The sequence below is a fragment of the Mastigoproctus giganteus genome, chromosome 3, assembly GCF_048544385.1.
Source record: "Mastigoproctus giganteus isolate SK-2022 chromosome 3, ASM4854438v1, whole genome shotgun sequence".
Taxonomy (NCBI): domain Eukaryota; kingdom Metazoa; phylum Arthropoda; class Arachnida; order Uropygi; family Thelyphonidae; genus Mastigoproctus; species Mastigoproctus giganteus.
In genome coordinates, this window is record NC_143577.1 from 250,505,746 (window position 1) to 250,524,435 (window position 18,690).

Genomic DNA, 18,690 nt, shown 5'->3' on the forward strand with positions numbered 1-18,690 from the left:
AAGAGTAACGTTAAACGGTCTTTGGCTGCTTTGAACCCAGCAGCTGATTTTTATTCAATAGAAATGAAGCTTTTTGTTGGTAGCCGTTTCCAGAACAAACCGCTTTCGTCAACACTGAACACCAAATTTGGTGGAAAATTTTCACGTTCAATTATTTCCTTTAGTTTTTCTGGAAACTTATTTGCAGCTTCTCCTGTTAATTTTACACTATGAATCCTGGCCTGTTTTTTAAATTTCTCGAACCAACCACGAGAAGCCCCAAAGGTTTCCGTAATTTCTTCAGTTTGTTTAGATTTCAGGTGATTAAACTGGAATATTTAAATGGGGCTTGAAATTGCGGACTTCGTTATATCGAAGCTTCGTTATCAGAGGTAACGTTAACCGAGGTATGCCTGTATATTATTGACCTTTGGCATTGACAAGTTCGAATGTGATCCAAGGCTAACTCTATAGCAAGCAGCTCTGCAGTGTATATGCTGGATTCAGGAAGAATCTGCTCAGATATTACAGTGTCCGGAAAGACAACAGCAGATCCTATGCACAATTCAGACTTCGAGCTGTCTGTGTAAACTGGCAGGAAGTCAGAGTGCTCAGCTCGGTGTGCAGAATAGAGCCGCTGGTAGACAGATGGAGTGTCAGACTTAACGGAAAGGTCACACGATGGGGTATGAGCATGCCAGGGTGGAAGAGTTTCTTTTGGTGTTTGTGCAACCTTGTCTACCATGATGTTAAACTCTCTGAGTAGCTCTTGGACACGAATACCAAAAGGTCGGTTGGCAGTCTGACTGATATTGTACAAGTTTTCCCAATGTGGCTCAAAAACGGATGTACACGTAGGATGGTCTGGCAGGGATTTCAACTTTAAAGCATAGTTTAAAGACAACTGCTTACGTCGAAGGGATAAGTGGTTCGTTTGCTTCGACATATAAGCTCTGGACAGGAGATGTTTGAAATGCTCAAGTAGCGATATGGAGAGCCTGATGGTGGACAGGGTCCAGCCATTGAAGGACACTGTCTCTGGCTGAGGAGTATACCTGGGCCCCGTAGTCTAATTTGGATCGTACAAGTGCACGATAAATACATAGTAGGGTGCACCTGTCTGCTCCCCAATGCGTAGAGGAGAGAGAGTGAAGAATATTTAGTCCCCTCGTGCACTTTGTACAAAGTTGATGAATATGTTCTAGAAAGGTCAACTTTTATCAAACACAAGTCCCAAGAATTTTGTGTTTGACACTACTGGAACACCATTTTGTCCAAGCCTTAATTCAGGTTCAGAATGAAGATTACGCTTACGACAAAAGTGTACGCAAACGGTCTTCTCTGGCGAGAACCTGAAGCCATTAGCAAGTGCCCAGGAATTAAGTCGATTGATGGCTTGTTGCAGTTGTCTTTCAATAACCCTCATGTTGCATGACTGATAAAATATGCTAAAGTCATCAACATAGAGGGCGCTGTTTACAGTTGGAGGAAGCTGTTCTGTGATAGAATTTACTTTGATGGCGAAAAGCGTGACACTTAATACTGATCCTTGTGGTACTCCCTCCTCTTGGCAGAAGAGACGAGAGAGTGAGGATCCCACACGAACTTGGAAAGATCGATTGGCTAAAAAGTTTTTAATAAAAATGGGGAGTGCCCTCTAAGACCAAGGCTATGCAAATCTTTTAAGATGCCAAATCTCCAAGTTGTGTCATACGCCTTCTCCATGTCAAACACTGACACCAGATGTTCGCATTTTAGGAAATGCATCCTGGATGGATGTTTCCAGTCTAATTAAGTGATCAAGAGTTGATCTGTTTTTTCGGAAGGCGCACTGGATGCTGGAGAGAAGATCATTCGATTCTAAATACCACATTAACAAAAATTAACCATTCTCTCCAGGATTTTGCACAGACAGCTAGTCAGGGCTATAGGACGGTAATTAGTAGGGAGTTTAGGATCCTTTCCTGGCTTTGCAAAGGCAAGCACAAATGCCATGCACCAGGAATTTGGAAATTGCTCTTTTATATAGATTCTGTTATACAGAACAAGCACGCGACCCATAGATGTTGGTGAGAGATGTTTAAGCATTTCATAATGGATGCCATCTGGTCCAACAGCACTTGTCTTGGAATGATAGAGAGCTCTTTTTAGTTCCTGCAGAGTGAAAGGCACGTTGTAGGGAAAAAGGCTTTTCAGTGTGAAATTTAGTGCCTCTTTTTCTCTTTTAAGTTTCAGGACCAGGAACTCTGGGGAATAGGATGATATCCCAGATATGTTTGAAATTGCTTCCCCAAGAGCATTGGTTATTGCAGTGGGCTCTGCAATAGTGCATCCATTATAGTCTAGGATCGATGAGGGATGGGATGTATATTTTCCCTTCATTTTTCGGATTTTATCCCAGACTGCCTTAGTGTTGGTAGACTGGTTAATAGAGGATGTAAAACGGATCTGTGATTCCTTTTGACTCTGACAGCGAATGTAGCATGCTTTGGCCTGCACACGTTTGAAGGCTATTAGATTAACAGTGGTAGGATATTGGTGGAATATCCCCCAAGCTTTGTTTTGAGCCTTTTTTGCTGTTGTGCATTGTGAATTCCACCATGGCTTGGGAAAAGGTGGAAACCGGGCAGATGTTTTCGGTATGGTACTGGCAGCTGCATGAACGATATTTTCTGTGATGTACGTGACTGCATCATTGATAGGCTCCTGACTGACTGCATTAAGGTCAAAATTTGCCTGATGTTGGAAGACATTCCAGTCAGCCTGACCAGTCTTCCACCGTGGTAACCTGAAGGGAAGACAGCCTCCCACTATATAAGCAGATTATCACAGGGAAGTGATCACTTCCATATGGGTTCTCCTCCACTTCCCAAGTCAGTGAAGGGAGTAGAGAGGGGGAGCAGATAGAAAGATCAAAGGCAGAAAATGTACGGGTAGGCATGTGGAAGAATGTGTTGGTTCCCACATTTAGAAGGGAGAGGTCATTGTCATTTAGCATATGCTCTATGACTTGTCCCCTTCCATTATTGCTAGCACTACCCCACAGGGTAGTATGTCCATTAAAATCCCCTAGAAGTAAGAAAGGTGGAGGCAACTGCGTTAAAAGATCATCAAGGTCTTCCTGGGAGATGTCAGTCCCAGGTGGCAAATAAATTCAACAGATGGTTAATAGAAATCCCACTGTAAGGCAAATTGCAACAGCCTCTATGCTGGTTGTAAGTAGCGTAGCAAGGCCTGAACTGGGGTCTGGTTGCCTACAAGGATAGCCACTCCTCCATGAGCAGGACCATCCGAAATTCTGTCCTTACGAAAAATTGTAATGTTATGCATGGTGGGGGTCATCATTTGCCTTAGATAAGTCTCCTGCAAGCAAAAGCTAACTCGCTCATGCTTTTGCAGGATGGCCTTGATGTCATCAGTATTTTGCCAGAATCCACGACAATTCCATTGTAGGAATTTAGCCATTATTTTGGCTTGGTGGGTCCATCAGGCAGCGTCCAAGGTGCTGGGGGCTTACTTTTGTCAGTCTTGGATTTATCTTTTTTGGGGAAGTGTGGACGCTGTCCCATGTCCATTTCTTCCTCCGCAAAGAGTTCCAAGACTGATTCATCCGGTACCTACTTATTCTCTACATCCATTGTTTCTGGTGTTACGGGTGGCTCTTCTGAACTTTTTAGCTTTTCTTTACCACTTGGTTTTGGTAGTGGTGGAGCACTAGGAGGTACGGATATAGGAGTGGCAGCTAATTGTGTTTTTGTGAACTCAATAAATAGGATGCAATCTGAGTGAATGACTTCTTGGTGGTATAGTCATCTCAGTTTGTGTACCGATAGTGCACTTAGCAGAGACCTTCTGGGCATATGAAGGTTTCCTGCTATTTATTGGTTGGATACGTTTTCTGGCCTCTGGGTAGGAGATATTCAGCTCTGTTTTCAGTTTTTGGATTTCTTTTTCATTCTTCCACCGCTGGCATGCTCTAGAGTAGGTGGAGTGCTCTCCTTGGCAATTGACACAGATTGGTTTTGAAGCTGAACATTCCTTGCTCTTGTGGTCTTTAACACCACATCGAGCACCAGCAGGGTTACCACGACAAGTTGTTTGTGAGTGGCCATATTTTTGGCATCTAAAACACTTCAGTGGGTTTAGGATATAAATCCTCACTGGGCAGTTTAGATAGCCTGCCTTGATGGAACTTGGAGGCTGTGGGGTGTTGAACGTGAGGATAAGAACTCAGGTAGGGACGAGATTCCCATCCTTTCGTATCGATATTCTCTTGACAGCTGTCACTCAATGGTCTTTCAATTCAGGGCAGATTTCTTCTTCGGAGACACGAAGAAGGTCCCACTCTGATATAACACCTCGTGAAGAATTCAGAGTTTTGTGGGGGGTTACGGTGATAGGTATTCCCCCTACGGATGTAGTTTATGATTTTTGCCGCTTGTTTTGTGGTAGAAGCTTCGACCAAAAGGTCGCCAGAATGCAGTCTTTTTACAGATTTGGGTGACCCTGCCAACCCTTCTAATCCTTTCTGGATAAAGAAGGGTGACATCTTCCCAATTGACTGTTCTCTGGTGGAACGGAGAATGAGGAAGCGCGGTGTCACTGATGGTGGTGTATCCTCAGTTCTGGCTCTTTTTACAGAGGTGTTTTCTGAGTTATCATCTCGATTAGGTAGGGGTAGTATTCATTCTTTTGTTAGGGCCCCAAAAGAATGAATTTATAATACCCATAGGAGTAAAATAAAAATTTCTGATGCCCTAAGTACCTCACCCACCATGGAGCCCTACGAGGGGACGCCCACTTGTGAACTAGCAGGTACTGCGTACACGAATGGGACGCCAAGTTACCATACCTACGTTTCCAATAAGCCTTGATCCTGTCCCAGGACCAAAGGGAGGGAGACTTATTGGAAAGCAGTTGACCTTAGCAGTAAGAAGATCCCACCGAGTGATCCCAGTCAGGCTGGTCTGGGACCATCTGTCTTGTCGAAGCAGGGGCCAAAGTGGTGTAATAAGGCTGGGCCCCTCAACCACTAGGATCCCCCTTTCCAAATTCCATGGGTCGCGGTGCACGACTGCACACACCGGATTCCAATGAACCCTGGAACCAAGGTATGGGTGTTAGATCCCAGTAATGCTAATCTGGAAAACCAGCCGCATCACTGGGAGGTCCCCTCACCACATACAGGTGCCCACGTCGAGGGGATATTATTGCATTTGCGATAATACCGATAACTGGAAATCGGTGGGTTTTTATATTATTATGGTGAAATGTGTTTTCTCCTTCCATGAAATCTTCAATTATATAAAAACCATAAATAAGTTTTCAAAATTCTCTCTTCATTCTTATTTTTTAAGCTTCATAAACATGTCTCACTTGTGCATCCCATATTCATGGTTATTGATTACTTATCTTTTTTACAGTTTTAAATTTCTGTTAGAGATGAGTCATTAACCTAACTGCCCTCTTTTGAATGGAGTCTAGAAGCCTGAGAGAGAGAGGTTTCGAGGCACTGCCCCGGATGTGGAAACAGTATTCCATAGTAGGGCAGATTTGCAACTTGTACAGAGTGAACAGCTGTTTGGAAGAAAAGTAACACTAAGAGCAAAGGGGGAAACCTACTTTTTTAGATACAGAGGAAGCAATATTTGTGACGTGCTTATGCCAAGACAGATTAGAAGTCAGGGTAATTCCTATTTTAAAGATGTGATCTTGTCTAGAAATATGAGTGTCATCAAAGATAAGCATAGCAACTGAAGAAACCTTTTTCTGTGATATAAGACAGGACTAAGTTTTAGAAGAATTGAAATCAACTAAGTTTTCTCTGCTCCACTGAATAATTACCCAGAGATCAGCATTTAGAGAATTGGCAGTGGATGTTTGGGAGGTTAAAGCTTTTTATGCAGGACAAGGTTTCTCAAACAGGACGGTCGAATGCAACGTACTGTCATCAGAAAACTACTGATAGGATTTCTGGTCAATGGCAGAAGTTCATTAATATACAAGAGGAAAGAGTGGAAGAAAGAACTGAGCCTTGGGGATCACCTGCATTAGTGGAGAAGTTAGAAGACAAAGAGCCATCTACCATCAGCCATAGTTAGCAGTAAGAGAGAAAACTGGATACCCAATTACAAAAAAAACAGTAAGAAAACCATCAGATGGAAGCTTATTTAGGGGACCTTTATGCCATACATGATCCAGAGCCTTTGAAATGTCAAGAGCAACTGCTTCAAGGTTCACCAGAATTTACTATTGGATTTGTCCACAGACAAGTAACATAAGTCGATATATCACCAGCAGATTGATGCTGATGGAATCCATATATGTGATCATTGTTCAGATGGAAAGTTTCAAGAGTGTTTGAGTTGGATTTCTCCATTACTTTATAAAGAGTACAGGTAAGTGCAATGGGACGATAATTGGATGGGAGGGATTTGTTACCCCTTTTAGGAAACTGGCTGGACAAAAGCAAATTTTGAAGCAGAAGAAAAAAAACACTAGTGTAATAAAAGCATAAAATAGGTGACAAGAACAGGAGCACAGGTTTGAGAATAAGTGGAGAAATTCTCAAGGCCTATAGTCTTCTTGGCATCAAGATTGTTAAATTCTTCTGACATCCTTTTTGACAGCCACAGGAGGCACTGAGTGGAGTGGAGTGTGTACTGTAAATGGCAGGAGGTGGTTTACCAAGATCATCAATACACAAGTTAAAAAGTAGCATTCCATCCTACTTTTTTTTTTAAGTTGGTCAGATTTATTCTTAGTTGAAGTGGCAATAGAACCATCTGGTTTTGATAGAGGTGGGAATAGAGATGGGCAAAAGTTTCAGCAATAGCTTTGACAAGAGACCAGAATGCTTGACTACCATTTGGACAAGAAGCAAGTTTTCTACTCTTAGCCTGTTCAAATCTAGTCTAGACTGATTAATAACTGCTTTACATTTGTTGCAAGCTTTCATGTAGGCACAAAATGAACCTGGAGATTTGGATGCAAGCCAATTTCAATATGCAATATTCTTACCTTGAACAGCCTTAGCACATTTATTGGAAAACCAAGTTTTAGATAAAGGACGAGATTAAGGTAAAGTGTGGAATACAGCATTTCATCCCTGCAAGAATAATTTCACTGCCACCAATTTAAAAAACGTTGACACTGGATGACTTGAAACAGTAATCCGGCCAAGGAAAAGAAATCTCGCAGATCATTTCATTTTTCATTCTTTAATGCCGAACAACAGGAGGTAGGGAATTGCCAGAAGAGAAAGGCTCTACTGGAGAAGAGACCATCACCTCGACCATGTACTTAGAAGGGTTGTTTGTGAGAAAAATATCAAGTGTGTTTAGCATTGTCTGGTATTCTGGTAGGTAAATGAACAATCTGTGCGAGGTCATTAGTAACTGCAAATGCTTTAGCATCTCAACCAGCTGGGTCTGTGTGACCAGAAAATGGAACCCAGCTGGAGTTGTAAACATTAACATCACGAAGGAAAATTACTTTGCTATTAGGAAAGTTGGACTAGAGAAAGTTACGTTTCAAAGAGGGTAAGTCTAAGAGTTCCAAGTGATCAGGATATGCCAAGGATATGCCAAATTACCAAGTCTCTGACGGGAATATCAGAGCAGACATGTTCACAAGTACTACCTTTGAAGTGAAGGAACTGCACAGAAAATAATTAAGACAACTGAGATGGCTGTTGTTGTTATTTGGTTTTTAGGAGCATTAGCAACTAAGGCCATATTGCTACTGGATATGCGGTGGTCATTCCCTGACCTTTCCGCATCCTCCGTATTTGGTGGTGACGGGCTCGAACCCAGGTCTAATCAAGAAGCATGTGCTACGCACTGCTGCTCCTTCCCACCTGGCTACGGAGGCGCCTACAACTGAGATGGATAGTGGTTGAATGAAACGATAATTGGGATTTTGTCAGAAAGAGTATTTAGGATAAGTATAAACAAACAGTATCAGTTCATGTTCAGTTCCATGCCTCTCTTCAAGCAAAAACCATAATAGTTGCAAAGAGATGGTGGTGGGTTACCCTGACAGTTTTTGTATGAAAACCATAAAACAATTTCTTTCTGTACAAAAACTATAAATGAAAAAAAATAATAATAACAAAAAATTTCAGAAACTTGCAATAAAAATTTGTATTTAGGATGGTAAAAAAAAAAAAAAATTTAGGATTTTTAATCATTTATTAATGGTTAGGGTGTGTTTAGTGTCAAATAGCACTAAGGGTTTTCCCCCATCTCAGTCTATCAACAGTTAACAAGGGAACATTATTTCAAGGGTATTTCTCCTGCTCTATGTGGAAGTATAGGAAATTGCGATTAATACCACTTGATTTCTGAATGAGCTATTACTCCTTTTAAACACAACTTCAAAATAAAAACCTTATTTTAATTCTGTTTAATAATTTGGGCAATTTCCCTTAAATTATATACTTTATTGTAGGTTAGGCTAAGAAATTTCCAAAAGATGGCAATTAATAACCTACAAAACCTACAAAAATTATGCAGCAAAATGCTGGGTCTTATATTTGGGATTCAGCAACCCCAAAATAAATTATACACTTGGTGGTGTTTGAATTAAAAACAGTAGAAGAAGAAATTAATTAGGGAGTTAAAATACATGCAGATATAGAGTTTTGAGCAGTGTAGATAGGCGGCCAGGAAGGACAATGGCGTCCTATCAATTTACCGAACATTATCCTGTAGAGATATGGAGGTCACGGTCCCACTGTATAAGGTAGTTTGTAAGACCACATTTAGAATAACGCATTCAAGCATGAAGATCTCATCTTAAGAGACATTGAGCTTCTTAAGAGGATCCAAAGAGGGGCAAACTTGCATAGTGAGATTGGCAAAAGATGACCATATGAGGAAAGACTTTGTATATGTGGGCTGTAGAGCTTGGCAACCAGGCACCTCAGAGGTGACCTGATTGATGTTTATAAGTCTCTGAGAGGGATTAGTAAAATAAACAAAGGCAGAATTTTCACTGATAAGAGAATTACAGAACTTGGGGGGAGGCACAAATTCAAATTATAGGGGAAAAGGTTTAGATTAGACTGTAGGAAGTTTTTTTTCAGCAAAAGCCTATGGCTTCCTTGCACTATATGGCTATTACTATTATATTATTACATTTAAAAAACAGTTTAATTGAATAATTGCTCTTAAATCATATGAAAGTAAGTGCTGAAACTCCAGCAGAATACACATTTAGGTAACTAAATGTTACCCCCCCACACACACCAGAAAAGCAAATTAATAAGGCAACCAAATTAATTTAATGAACTTACTTTCACTATAAGTGAACCTTTTCCTATCTGAAGGTAAATACCATTTCTTAGCTCGCCAGCAGCAAAGGTCTACACAAAAAGTATCTAGATTATGTTTGTTGTTAAAGTTGAGACAACAAAGCACACTATGCCAGAGCATAACATGTTTAGACATGTCTGATTCTTACCTCCACACAGTAAGCCGTTCATTTGCTTATGGCAGTCTTATCATCACAGCCAATAAAGATATTTTTACATTTCATTGCATTTCAAAATATGAGAGTGCCCTGAACATCACGTATGTTCAGGGCACTTGTTAATTTTGCTTTAAAAAAACCACAAGTTAAATATTTTATCTTCTTAAAATGGCATACTGGGACTCTGCAATAGGTTGTAGGCAAGTTTGACTATCACTATCATTTCAAAGATGGTAGAAGTCTGCAGAAGTGATCCACGATTTGTGCAAGTCGATACGCCTCAACTTGTACAAATGACACTGTTTCAAATGCAAACTGTGGTATGAAATGACCAAGGATTAATCTTTTATGAAATCAATCATTGAAAAAAAAAAAAAAAAAGCCTGTATTTTTGTCAGATCATGTCATTATTCCATTTTAACAAAAACTTTGGACATGAGGATGTTTACAAAGTTCATGCCACAACTGGCACAAGCACATTACAAATACAGTGGTACCTTGGTTTGCGAGTATAATCCGTTCCGGAAACGAGCTCGTAATCCAAAGCACTCGTATATCAAAGCGAATTTTCCCTTAAGAAATCATGGAAACCCAGTTGATTTGTTCCAAAACTCGAAAATATTCATATACTGTAAAAATGATTAATACAAAATACATACCTTTTCATATTTTTAATATTTAAATTGAATATACGTAAAGCAATCGGATTTATGGTAGGACCACTTTCACTGTCACAACGGAATCACTGCTATCTGTTGACTCTTTTTTTTTGTGCGACTTTAACAAGGAACCTCACCAATGACACTTTGCCTCCTCTTGGGGATTTCACGGAAATATGACATTGCATTGTCGTTAAACAGATTCATCGCTCGCACTATTACAAAATGAGGAGACACGCTTGATACAAATAAACAAAGCTGCGCGCATGTAGCAACTGAATAAACAACACCGTAAAGGCAGAGACACACTATTAACACCTCACATTTTACTAAAGCACATTTCTAGGGGTTACTACCATAAAACAATAAAAACAATTTCCAGTTGTGTTTCTGCTAGTGGAATCTGTTATAAACTGGTAGTAAACTCTATCTAATTGCATTTGCGATTATACCGATAACTGGAATTGTGTTAGTTTTTACGTTATTATGGTGAAATGTGTTTCCCCTTCACTGATATAAAACACAAATACATTTTCAGAATCTTCTCTTCATTCCTATCGTGTTGGGGTGATTCCGGTCCGACTGCCATTTCTTGTAAACACAAAGGCCAATAGTGCATAAGCGAATTCAGTTCGTGTTATATAAGATATCGTTCCCCTATTTATAAATCGAGTATGATCGAATTCGTGTAGTGTAAACACGTGTTATACGAGGACTGACTGTACTCGTATTTTTAACTCGTTTATAAAGTTAAAATTTATTAAAAATTTTTGCTCGTCTTGCAAAACACTCTTAGACCAAGTTACTCGCAATCCAAGGTACCACTGTACTGCTTCCTCTGCATCTAAAAAACTTGGTTTTCTCTTTCGCTCTCGGCGTTACTTTTCTTCCAAACAGTTGCTCACTCTGTATAAATCGCAAATCTGCCCAGCCATGGAATATTGTTCCCACATCTGGGGTGGTGCCCCAAAAACCTCTCTCAGGCTTCTTGATTCCATTCAGAAGAGGGCAGTTAGGTTAATTAATGGTTCATCTCTAACGGAGTCTCTCCACTCACTGTCTCATAGACATACTGTTTCTTCTGCATGCCTCTTCTACAGATACTTCCATGGGCACTGTTCTTCTGAATTGGCTTCTGTAATTCCTGCTCTCTCTTTCAAAACAGTCCAAACATGTGCCGCCACCAGCCAAGAATCCATTTACTGTCCAACTTCAAACTCACAGAACCAACTTTTCATCTTCCCCGTTTATTCATTCAACTGCCGTTTTCTGGAACAACCTTCCTTCATACGTAATTCCTGAAAATTACAGTCTACAGAAGTTCAAGTCCAATGTCAACAAATATCTTCTCAATCTCCAACTCAAGCACGGTACTAAGTACTATAGGTTCTAATACCTCTCGTGTTTGGGATTTACATTTAAAAAAAAAAAAAAAACACTGTTAACAGAGCAACATGAACATTGCAAGAGCTTCACTTCCAAATTGTTTGAATATGCATTATGTTAAACATTTCTGAACTGGGGACAGAATGTGGTTTTATGGTATGATCCTAAAATTAAACAACCCTCTTGGAAGGCTCCCTTTTCCCCCAACCCAAAAAAAAAAAAAGCATGTAAAGTGCACGGCATTAGCATAGGCATATGATGCAAGAAAGCAAGCTTATGCAGCATCAGCCAAAAAAAAACTCCACTTCACCCCTCCGTTCGTTCGAAATACATGTCCATGAGTCTTAAATTTATTTAGGCTATCAATTTCCACAACAAGGGATGGAAGTCTGTTCCACCAACCAACTACCCACTGGCTAAAGGCAAATTTCCACACATCTATCCTACATCTGTCTTTCTTCAATTTGAATTTATGCCCTCTCAGGTGATTATTCTGAGCAAGAGGAAGAATCCCATCAGCATTGAACATGCTCAAACCATTCAAGGCTTTATACACCTCTATCAGATCACCTCGCCAGTGCCTAGTCTCCAGACACTGTAATTTGCAAAACTTAAGCCTTTCTTCGTAAGAGCAACCCTTTGTTCCATTCACTAATTTTGTTGCCCTTCTCTGTACTTGTTCCAGCAGCTCTACATCCTTCTTGAAATGAGGCCTCTGACCTGTATCCAGTACTCAAGGTGTGGCCTGACCATTGCCTTATACAAGGGAATAATCACCTCCTTATCCCTGCTAGAAAAATTCCTGTATATCAATGACAAGACACCATGAGCTACTCTTGCAGCCCGGCTGCATAAGAAAGGCCATATTGTTATTGAGTGTTGTCCATCATGAGTATGCTGATGGAAAATATGTGATGCAGTTCAAACAAAAAAATTGGAACTTCAAACATGTTGCTTCACCACAATAATGCACCACTGTATTTGTTGCTATTCATGCAGCTTTTGTTGGCAAAACAATTGCTCAAGTATGGAAATCCCAAGTCACCAGATACAGCTTGATGCAACTTTTTTTTTTTTTTTTTTTTTTTTTGTTTCCTATACTGAAAATACCCAGAAAGGACATCGCATCAATGACACACAAACAACGGAGCAATAAGACTTGCTCATCTTTTAGTGATTTCAAAATCAGCTTCCCAGAAGTGCTTCCAAAAAGTGGGAAAATTGTTGGGCTAAGTACACCACCTGAGAAGGACATTATTTCAAAGAGGATTAAGTTATCCACCAGTTAGCATGCTTACCATCACTATATTGTAGCAGTCCAAATGCTTTTTGAACAGACCTCATATACTGGAGTTTTTGATTCATGTGGTTAAAGCTCTTCTCCACACTAAAACCCACTGTTCATCTTGCCTCAACTTTTTCTTTTAACTTTGTTTTTCTATTAAGAATATTCCCCCCCCCCCAACACATACACTTTTGTTCTCTGTTGAAACTGTCAAGGTGTTCCCATGCATCTATGAGATTTTGCATTCCTGCCAACAGGTTAAACTGAAGACCACTGTTATGCAATGGAACTTCACTTTGATCTTGTCTTCATTTACTCTAAATTATTGTATACATCTCTTGATGATATACAGATTTTTCTGGGCTTAATTTCTACACATCTTTATTAAAGCTATACCAGCTTCTCCAGACTGTTCTTCTTTAGTAAAAATACAGCAACTTTACTAGAGATCTTAGTAGGTATATGATATACCTACTCAATATGCTGAAAAAATTAATACTGATATTTTACCTGATTTAATTCAAGAACAGCTCATACTTTATATCTATCAAAACAAGAATCATGTATCAACTAAATACAGTTACCATTACAAGTCAAATTATTTTAAAATTACAAAAAAAAAAAAAAAAAGAGGAGACAGGCATTATGTTAGTAAGTTTTACCTCTCGAGCATCGTTGCCAGAATCGACGTCTTCAGCTGATAATTATTAGTCATATGATGCAAGGATGCCTGAGGCTTATGTTGCACCGCCAAAAAAAAAAAATTCCTGAGTTACCCTGTGAGAGAGAGAGAGAGAGAGAGAGAGAGAGAGAGAGAGAGAGAGAGAGAGAGAGAGAGAGAGAAGTAGAAAGGAATCACCAAGAAAGAGAAGAATGATGATATCCAGCTTAGGACCCTGGGTTTGCTAAGCCCATACTCACCAGATGCAAGCCCATGGGGTAAGTACGCCACTGTGGAGGTTGATTTGGTTTTTTTTGATATGCAGTGGTCATTCCCTGACCTTTCCGCATCCTCCGTATTTGGTGGTGACTGGCTCAAACCCCGGTCTAATCAAGAAGCGTGTGCTATGCACTGCTGCTCCTTCCCACCTGGCTACAGAGGCGCCAAACACTTAGGGTGGTAGAAAATGAAAAAGACCTGGGAGTAATTGTATCTGAAAAGACAATTTTATCTGAAAACTCTTCATATCATTTGTCTTTTTCAAATCCTTGGAAGCCTTTTACACGTGCCGTGGGCATATTTTCTTTCGTGTGCCATTGAAACAACTTTTAGTAAATTTCTGCTCAGGCCTTAATGTTTAAGATGGCGTGGTAAATATTGTAAGATTTCCAAAAGTCTCTTAACGTAAAATTTTTCTCGCCATCTACTGCAGACAATGCCTGAGAAAATGTTGTGCGCAAATAGTATGCTTTTAAATTCAAAATAACACGTTTGTCAAGTCATGTTTGGCAGTAGAAATATGACTCTCACGTTAGAATTGAAATCATCTAGATGTGTAGGATGTCTGGTAGCATTATATAATAGAAGCAAAATCTTGACACGAACGTTGTTGTCTTTATAATATTTTTCAACCTCTGGAATGAAGCAGCATTTAAACCAATCCTCAAAGAAAGATATTGTTATCTATGCTCTCTGGTTCGACTGGAAATGCATGGGTAGGGTGGCTTTGATGCCCTTAAATGCACAAGGATTTCCAGAATGGTACACAAGCAGTGGTTTTAATCTGTGGTCTCCCGCTGGATTACCCCTAAGCAAGAGCATGCTCTATCTTTTGAAGCCTTGAAACCTGGCATTGCCTTTTCATCTTTGGCAATGTATGTTCAATCTGGCATTTTTTTCCAACACACAGCAGTCTCGTCAACATTAAAAAATTGCTGTGTTGAATAGCCGCCTTCATCAATGTTTTCCAACACATCACAAAATTTGTCTGCAGTTGCAGAATCGGCACTGGCAACTTCACCCCATACTTTAACATTGTGGAAACCAGCATGATGTTTGAACCTATTAAACCACCTGCTGCTTGCCACGAACTTGGCTTGGGGGCCGCCGTACTTATCCTTAATATCTTCATAAATACTTCTTGCTTTTGCTTGAATGGTCATTGGACTCGGGGGCACTTGCTTCTGAATCTGATTTTCCATCCATAATATTAATAGCTGTTCCATCTTCGATATAACACCCGAATGCTGTTTTGTGATCACTGTTGATCTTAAATGTGTTGATCCTTTGACATGTTATTTTATACATGCACCTTCCTTTAAAATAGTATTCGCTGTTGAAGCAGCGAGACCTAATTCCCTTGCAATAGATGACAAACTTTGTCCTGCTTCGTACTTAATCATTTTCATCTTCATTTCTAAATCAAATTTTGTTCTGTTTCCTGGTACTACCATCACTTGCACTTTCTGTTGGTCCCTCTCCCTTCATCATTGTAATAAGTAAATAGGAATGAAGAAGTTTCTGAAAAATTTTTTTTTATATGATTGAAAGTTTCAGTGAAGGGGAACACATTTCACCATAATAATGTAAAAACTCAAACAATTCCAACTGTTGGTATTATCACAAATGCAATAAGATCGAGTGTACTAAATTTTATAATAGACTGCACTAACAGAAAAGCCCAATAAACCAGAAAGTGCAAATTGTTTTTATTGTTTTATGGTCAGAACCTCCAGAAATGTTCTTCAGAAAAAATATCAAAGGCATTCAAAATTGATTCTTATAATGGAACATATGGTAACGATTAAAGTGTAGTGCAATTTCCATTATAAAAATGACCTTTCAGAGAGATAAATAGCTTAGTTATATAACAAAAATTAACTTGCAAGGTCATGGAACGAATTACCAAAAAAAAAAAAAAAAACACGTGTTATATCGAGTTCACATTACGATATTTATCCCTACAGATGCAAAACAAGTTTCCATATTTTTTTTCAGTTTGCACCAGTCGGCAAAAACTTGCATAAGCCTAGTATTACATAAGTTAGGGAGTTCCTGTAGTTTCAAATTTGAACAGTTATCAAAGCAAGGCTAATTTCATAACCAGTTAGCACACTTTTTTTTATTTAATTATCCTACATTTAATGACTTGTCTCATTCACTCATTCTTAGCCATAGTCTTTGATTGCTGGAACAAGTTGCCCTCACAGGTAGTTGAGACTGACAGTTTGAATAAATTCAAAGGTCAACTGGATACTTACCAGTGCGAGGAGGGAAGCATATAATTTGTGTTTTCTTGTCTATTTAGTTGTTTTGTTTTTTTTTGCCAGTGCAGCAAAAGCGTGTGGCTTCCTTGCACTATATGGCGAATACTATTAATAATATTTAAATTTTTAATAGTATGAACTAGAGCTGATATCAATATTTGTAAAATAATAAGAGAAGTTTACCTCAATATAATACATAGAACACTTCTGTACGGAAGTGGTCTATGTATTATATTGAGGTAAACTTCTCTTATTATTTTACAAATGTTAAATTTTTAATAAATACATTAAGATATTTTAAAAATACTGTTTTTTTATATATTATTTAAAAAATTAATACTGCTGAAAATGAAAAAGCAAAGTTAGCCATAAAATACAAACATGAAACTAACAGTCACTTCCATTTTCTAGTTCAGGGAACTGGAAAGATTGAAAAACTTTAAATTTATGTTTGCGCATATATAAATGTTTTGTCAGACAAATGAAGAGAGCAAAAAACCAATTTATATCAACTACTTTACATCTGCCATGTCAGCCAATGCACAAATTTCAAATAATACACATGAGCATGTGTATGAGACAGTGAAACTAGCATGTTAACTAAGAATGTTTTCTTTAGAAAGTCAGTGTTACTGGAAGGTAATAATGAGCAAGGTGCCATGTGACTACAAAACAAAAAAATTTTAAAAATGGTTGTGCAGAACCTATTTATTGTATTCATAGTTGTTCTTTGCATTTTTAATTGCAAGTTAGCAGTAATTTTTCATTTCCAAAACATCTCAAATAAAAATTGGACTACATTTAGGAAGGTAGAGAAAAATAACCAGATGATTTTTACTCATTATATAATAATTAATGTGCAATACTTTCAAAGGGCACATGTCAGATCCTGCATTGGGTTAAAGCAGAATACAGTGAAAATTAGATATCTAATATCAGATAATATTAAGCTATTACAAAACCAATAACAAAAAAAAAAAACTTGAACATTTCTTACCAAAGAAATCAATCTTCTCATAGCCTGTTCATGAGTCCATATACATTCACAGGGATCAAAGCCACCATCTGCCATTGTGATTAAGAACTGCAAAAAAAGAGAAAAAACAAAAAATGCTAATGAGTAAAATTAAACAAATAGAACTGTTTTACATTTCCATTTGTGCTTCAAATTTCTTATGAACTAAAATTACTTCCAAATGTCAAAAGGACTGAATGCAAAGTCACTGTGCAAGGTCAGCAATTAGTATTAAAGTTTTTTTTTCTTTGTAAAAAATTACACAGAACATTTAGTATCATCACAGAAACAAGTACAGTAGATATACACTAAAGGAAATGAGACCATCATGAAAGTGTGATCCAATTCATGACCAAAGTTAATGTTAAGTGGGATTTTAATTAAAAAACAAATTGGTTTTTAAGAGTTTTTGATTAAAATTTACTGTAGTCTTATAATAATGCTGCAAAGGCAAATTGCCCTATATTTCCAACTGATAGACTTTTAGGAAGAACAGGAAGTCAGTCTACAAGAGAGGAAAATTTCATTTCACAATATCATCATGAAATTTTTAGTGGTATCATGCATAGGTCAGGTGGAGACTAGAACGGCATCCAGTAGAATTAGAGATGAGTCATTTCAGCCTCTGTGATGACAATGAGGGTCAGATGATATCGGAAGGCAGGAGAGGAGCAGACTGTATAAGGAAGAGAGAAATCACAAATTCCTGGAATATAATGGGTTTGGGATGCTATTAGCTATGATATGAAAAATTTTTTGTGGACAACAGTCCATAAACAAGGGTTGTTTTCAATGTAATAATGAACTGTATGACTGCCCGTTATTACATTGAAAATGTTAGACTATAGTTATCCCATTTTTGGTGAATAAGGACTACAGATAATGTGATATTCCAACAGGATAATGCCTATCCACCTACTGTCAACATTACCAGATTACCAAACGGACATTCACTTCAAGATGTGAATGTCCTCCCATGGTCTCTGAAATCACTTGATCTTTCCTCAATTGGACATATCTGGGATATGACTGGAAAGTACACAACCTCAATTTCAATACCTGCATTTTTGATTCCTCAACTGAAAATTCAAGTGAAGAAGGTCACGGATGACATTCAATATCTCTTAAAACAAATGCACACCACAGTCAGTGCTTGTATTCAAACCCAATATTAATTTTGAACAATGTAAACATTTTTCACGAATATTTCAAATAAAACTTGAAGCATTATCACCAACTTCAATCAAACTCATAATTCTCACTGTGCTCTAGGTTTTTTCCTTTGGTGCAATTATAAACCAAAATAGAATTTCAAAACAAGAACTGTGACATTAAAAATGCTCCGATAACAGATATTCTTGCTTACTAATATGCTTGTAACATCCTAAAATGCTAATAGATAAAGTCTAAAAGTGATAAATTATAGAATTCACAATAAAAATTTACAACTGCTTGAATATTAGATTCAGGGGAGGTCCCCATGGACTGGAGATGTGTAAATGTGACCCCAATTCACAAAGGAGGATCAAAGGGTGACACAAGTAATTATAGACCTGTTAGTTTAACTTTTGTTCTGAGGAAAATAATGGAGTCACTGGTTAAAGAAGTGATGCAGGATCACCTAGACAAGACTGCAGTAATAGTTCAGACACAGTATGGGTTTGTTAAGGGGAAGTCTTGTTTGA

The 18,690-nt window shown here is 38.4% G+C and overlaps 1 protein-coding gene across 1 annotated transcript in view; it reads right to left on the reverse strand.

Annotated features, from left to right (window-relative positions):
- LOC150089025 (small integral membrane protein 14) overlaps positions 1-18,690 on the reverse strand; it is a 77,039-nt gene that overhangs the window by 29,233 nt on the left and 29,116 nt on the right. Inside the window, exon 2 of the mRNA XM_090369780.1 lies at positions 16,988-17,074. Within this exon, the coding sequence (XP_090225906.1) occupies positions 16,988-17,062 (75 nt within the window). The 5' untranslated portion in view covers positions 17,063-17,074. The remainder of the gene's footprint in view (positions 1-16,987; positions 17,075-18,690) is intronic.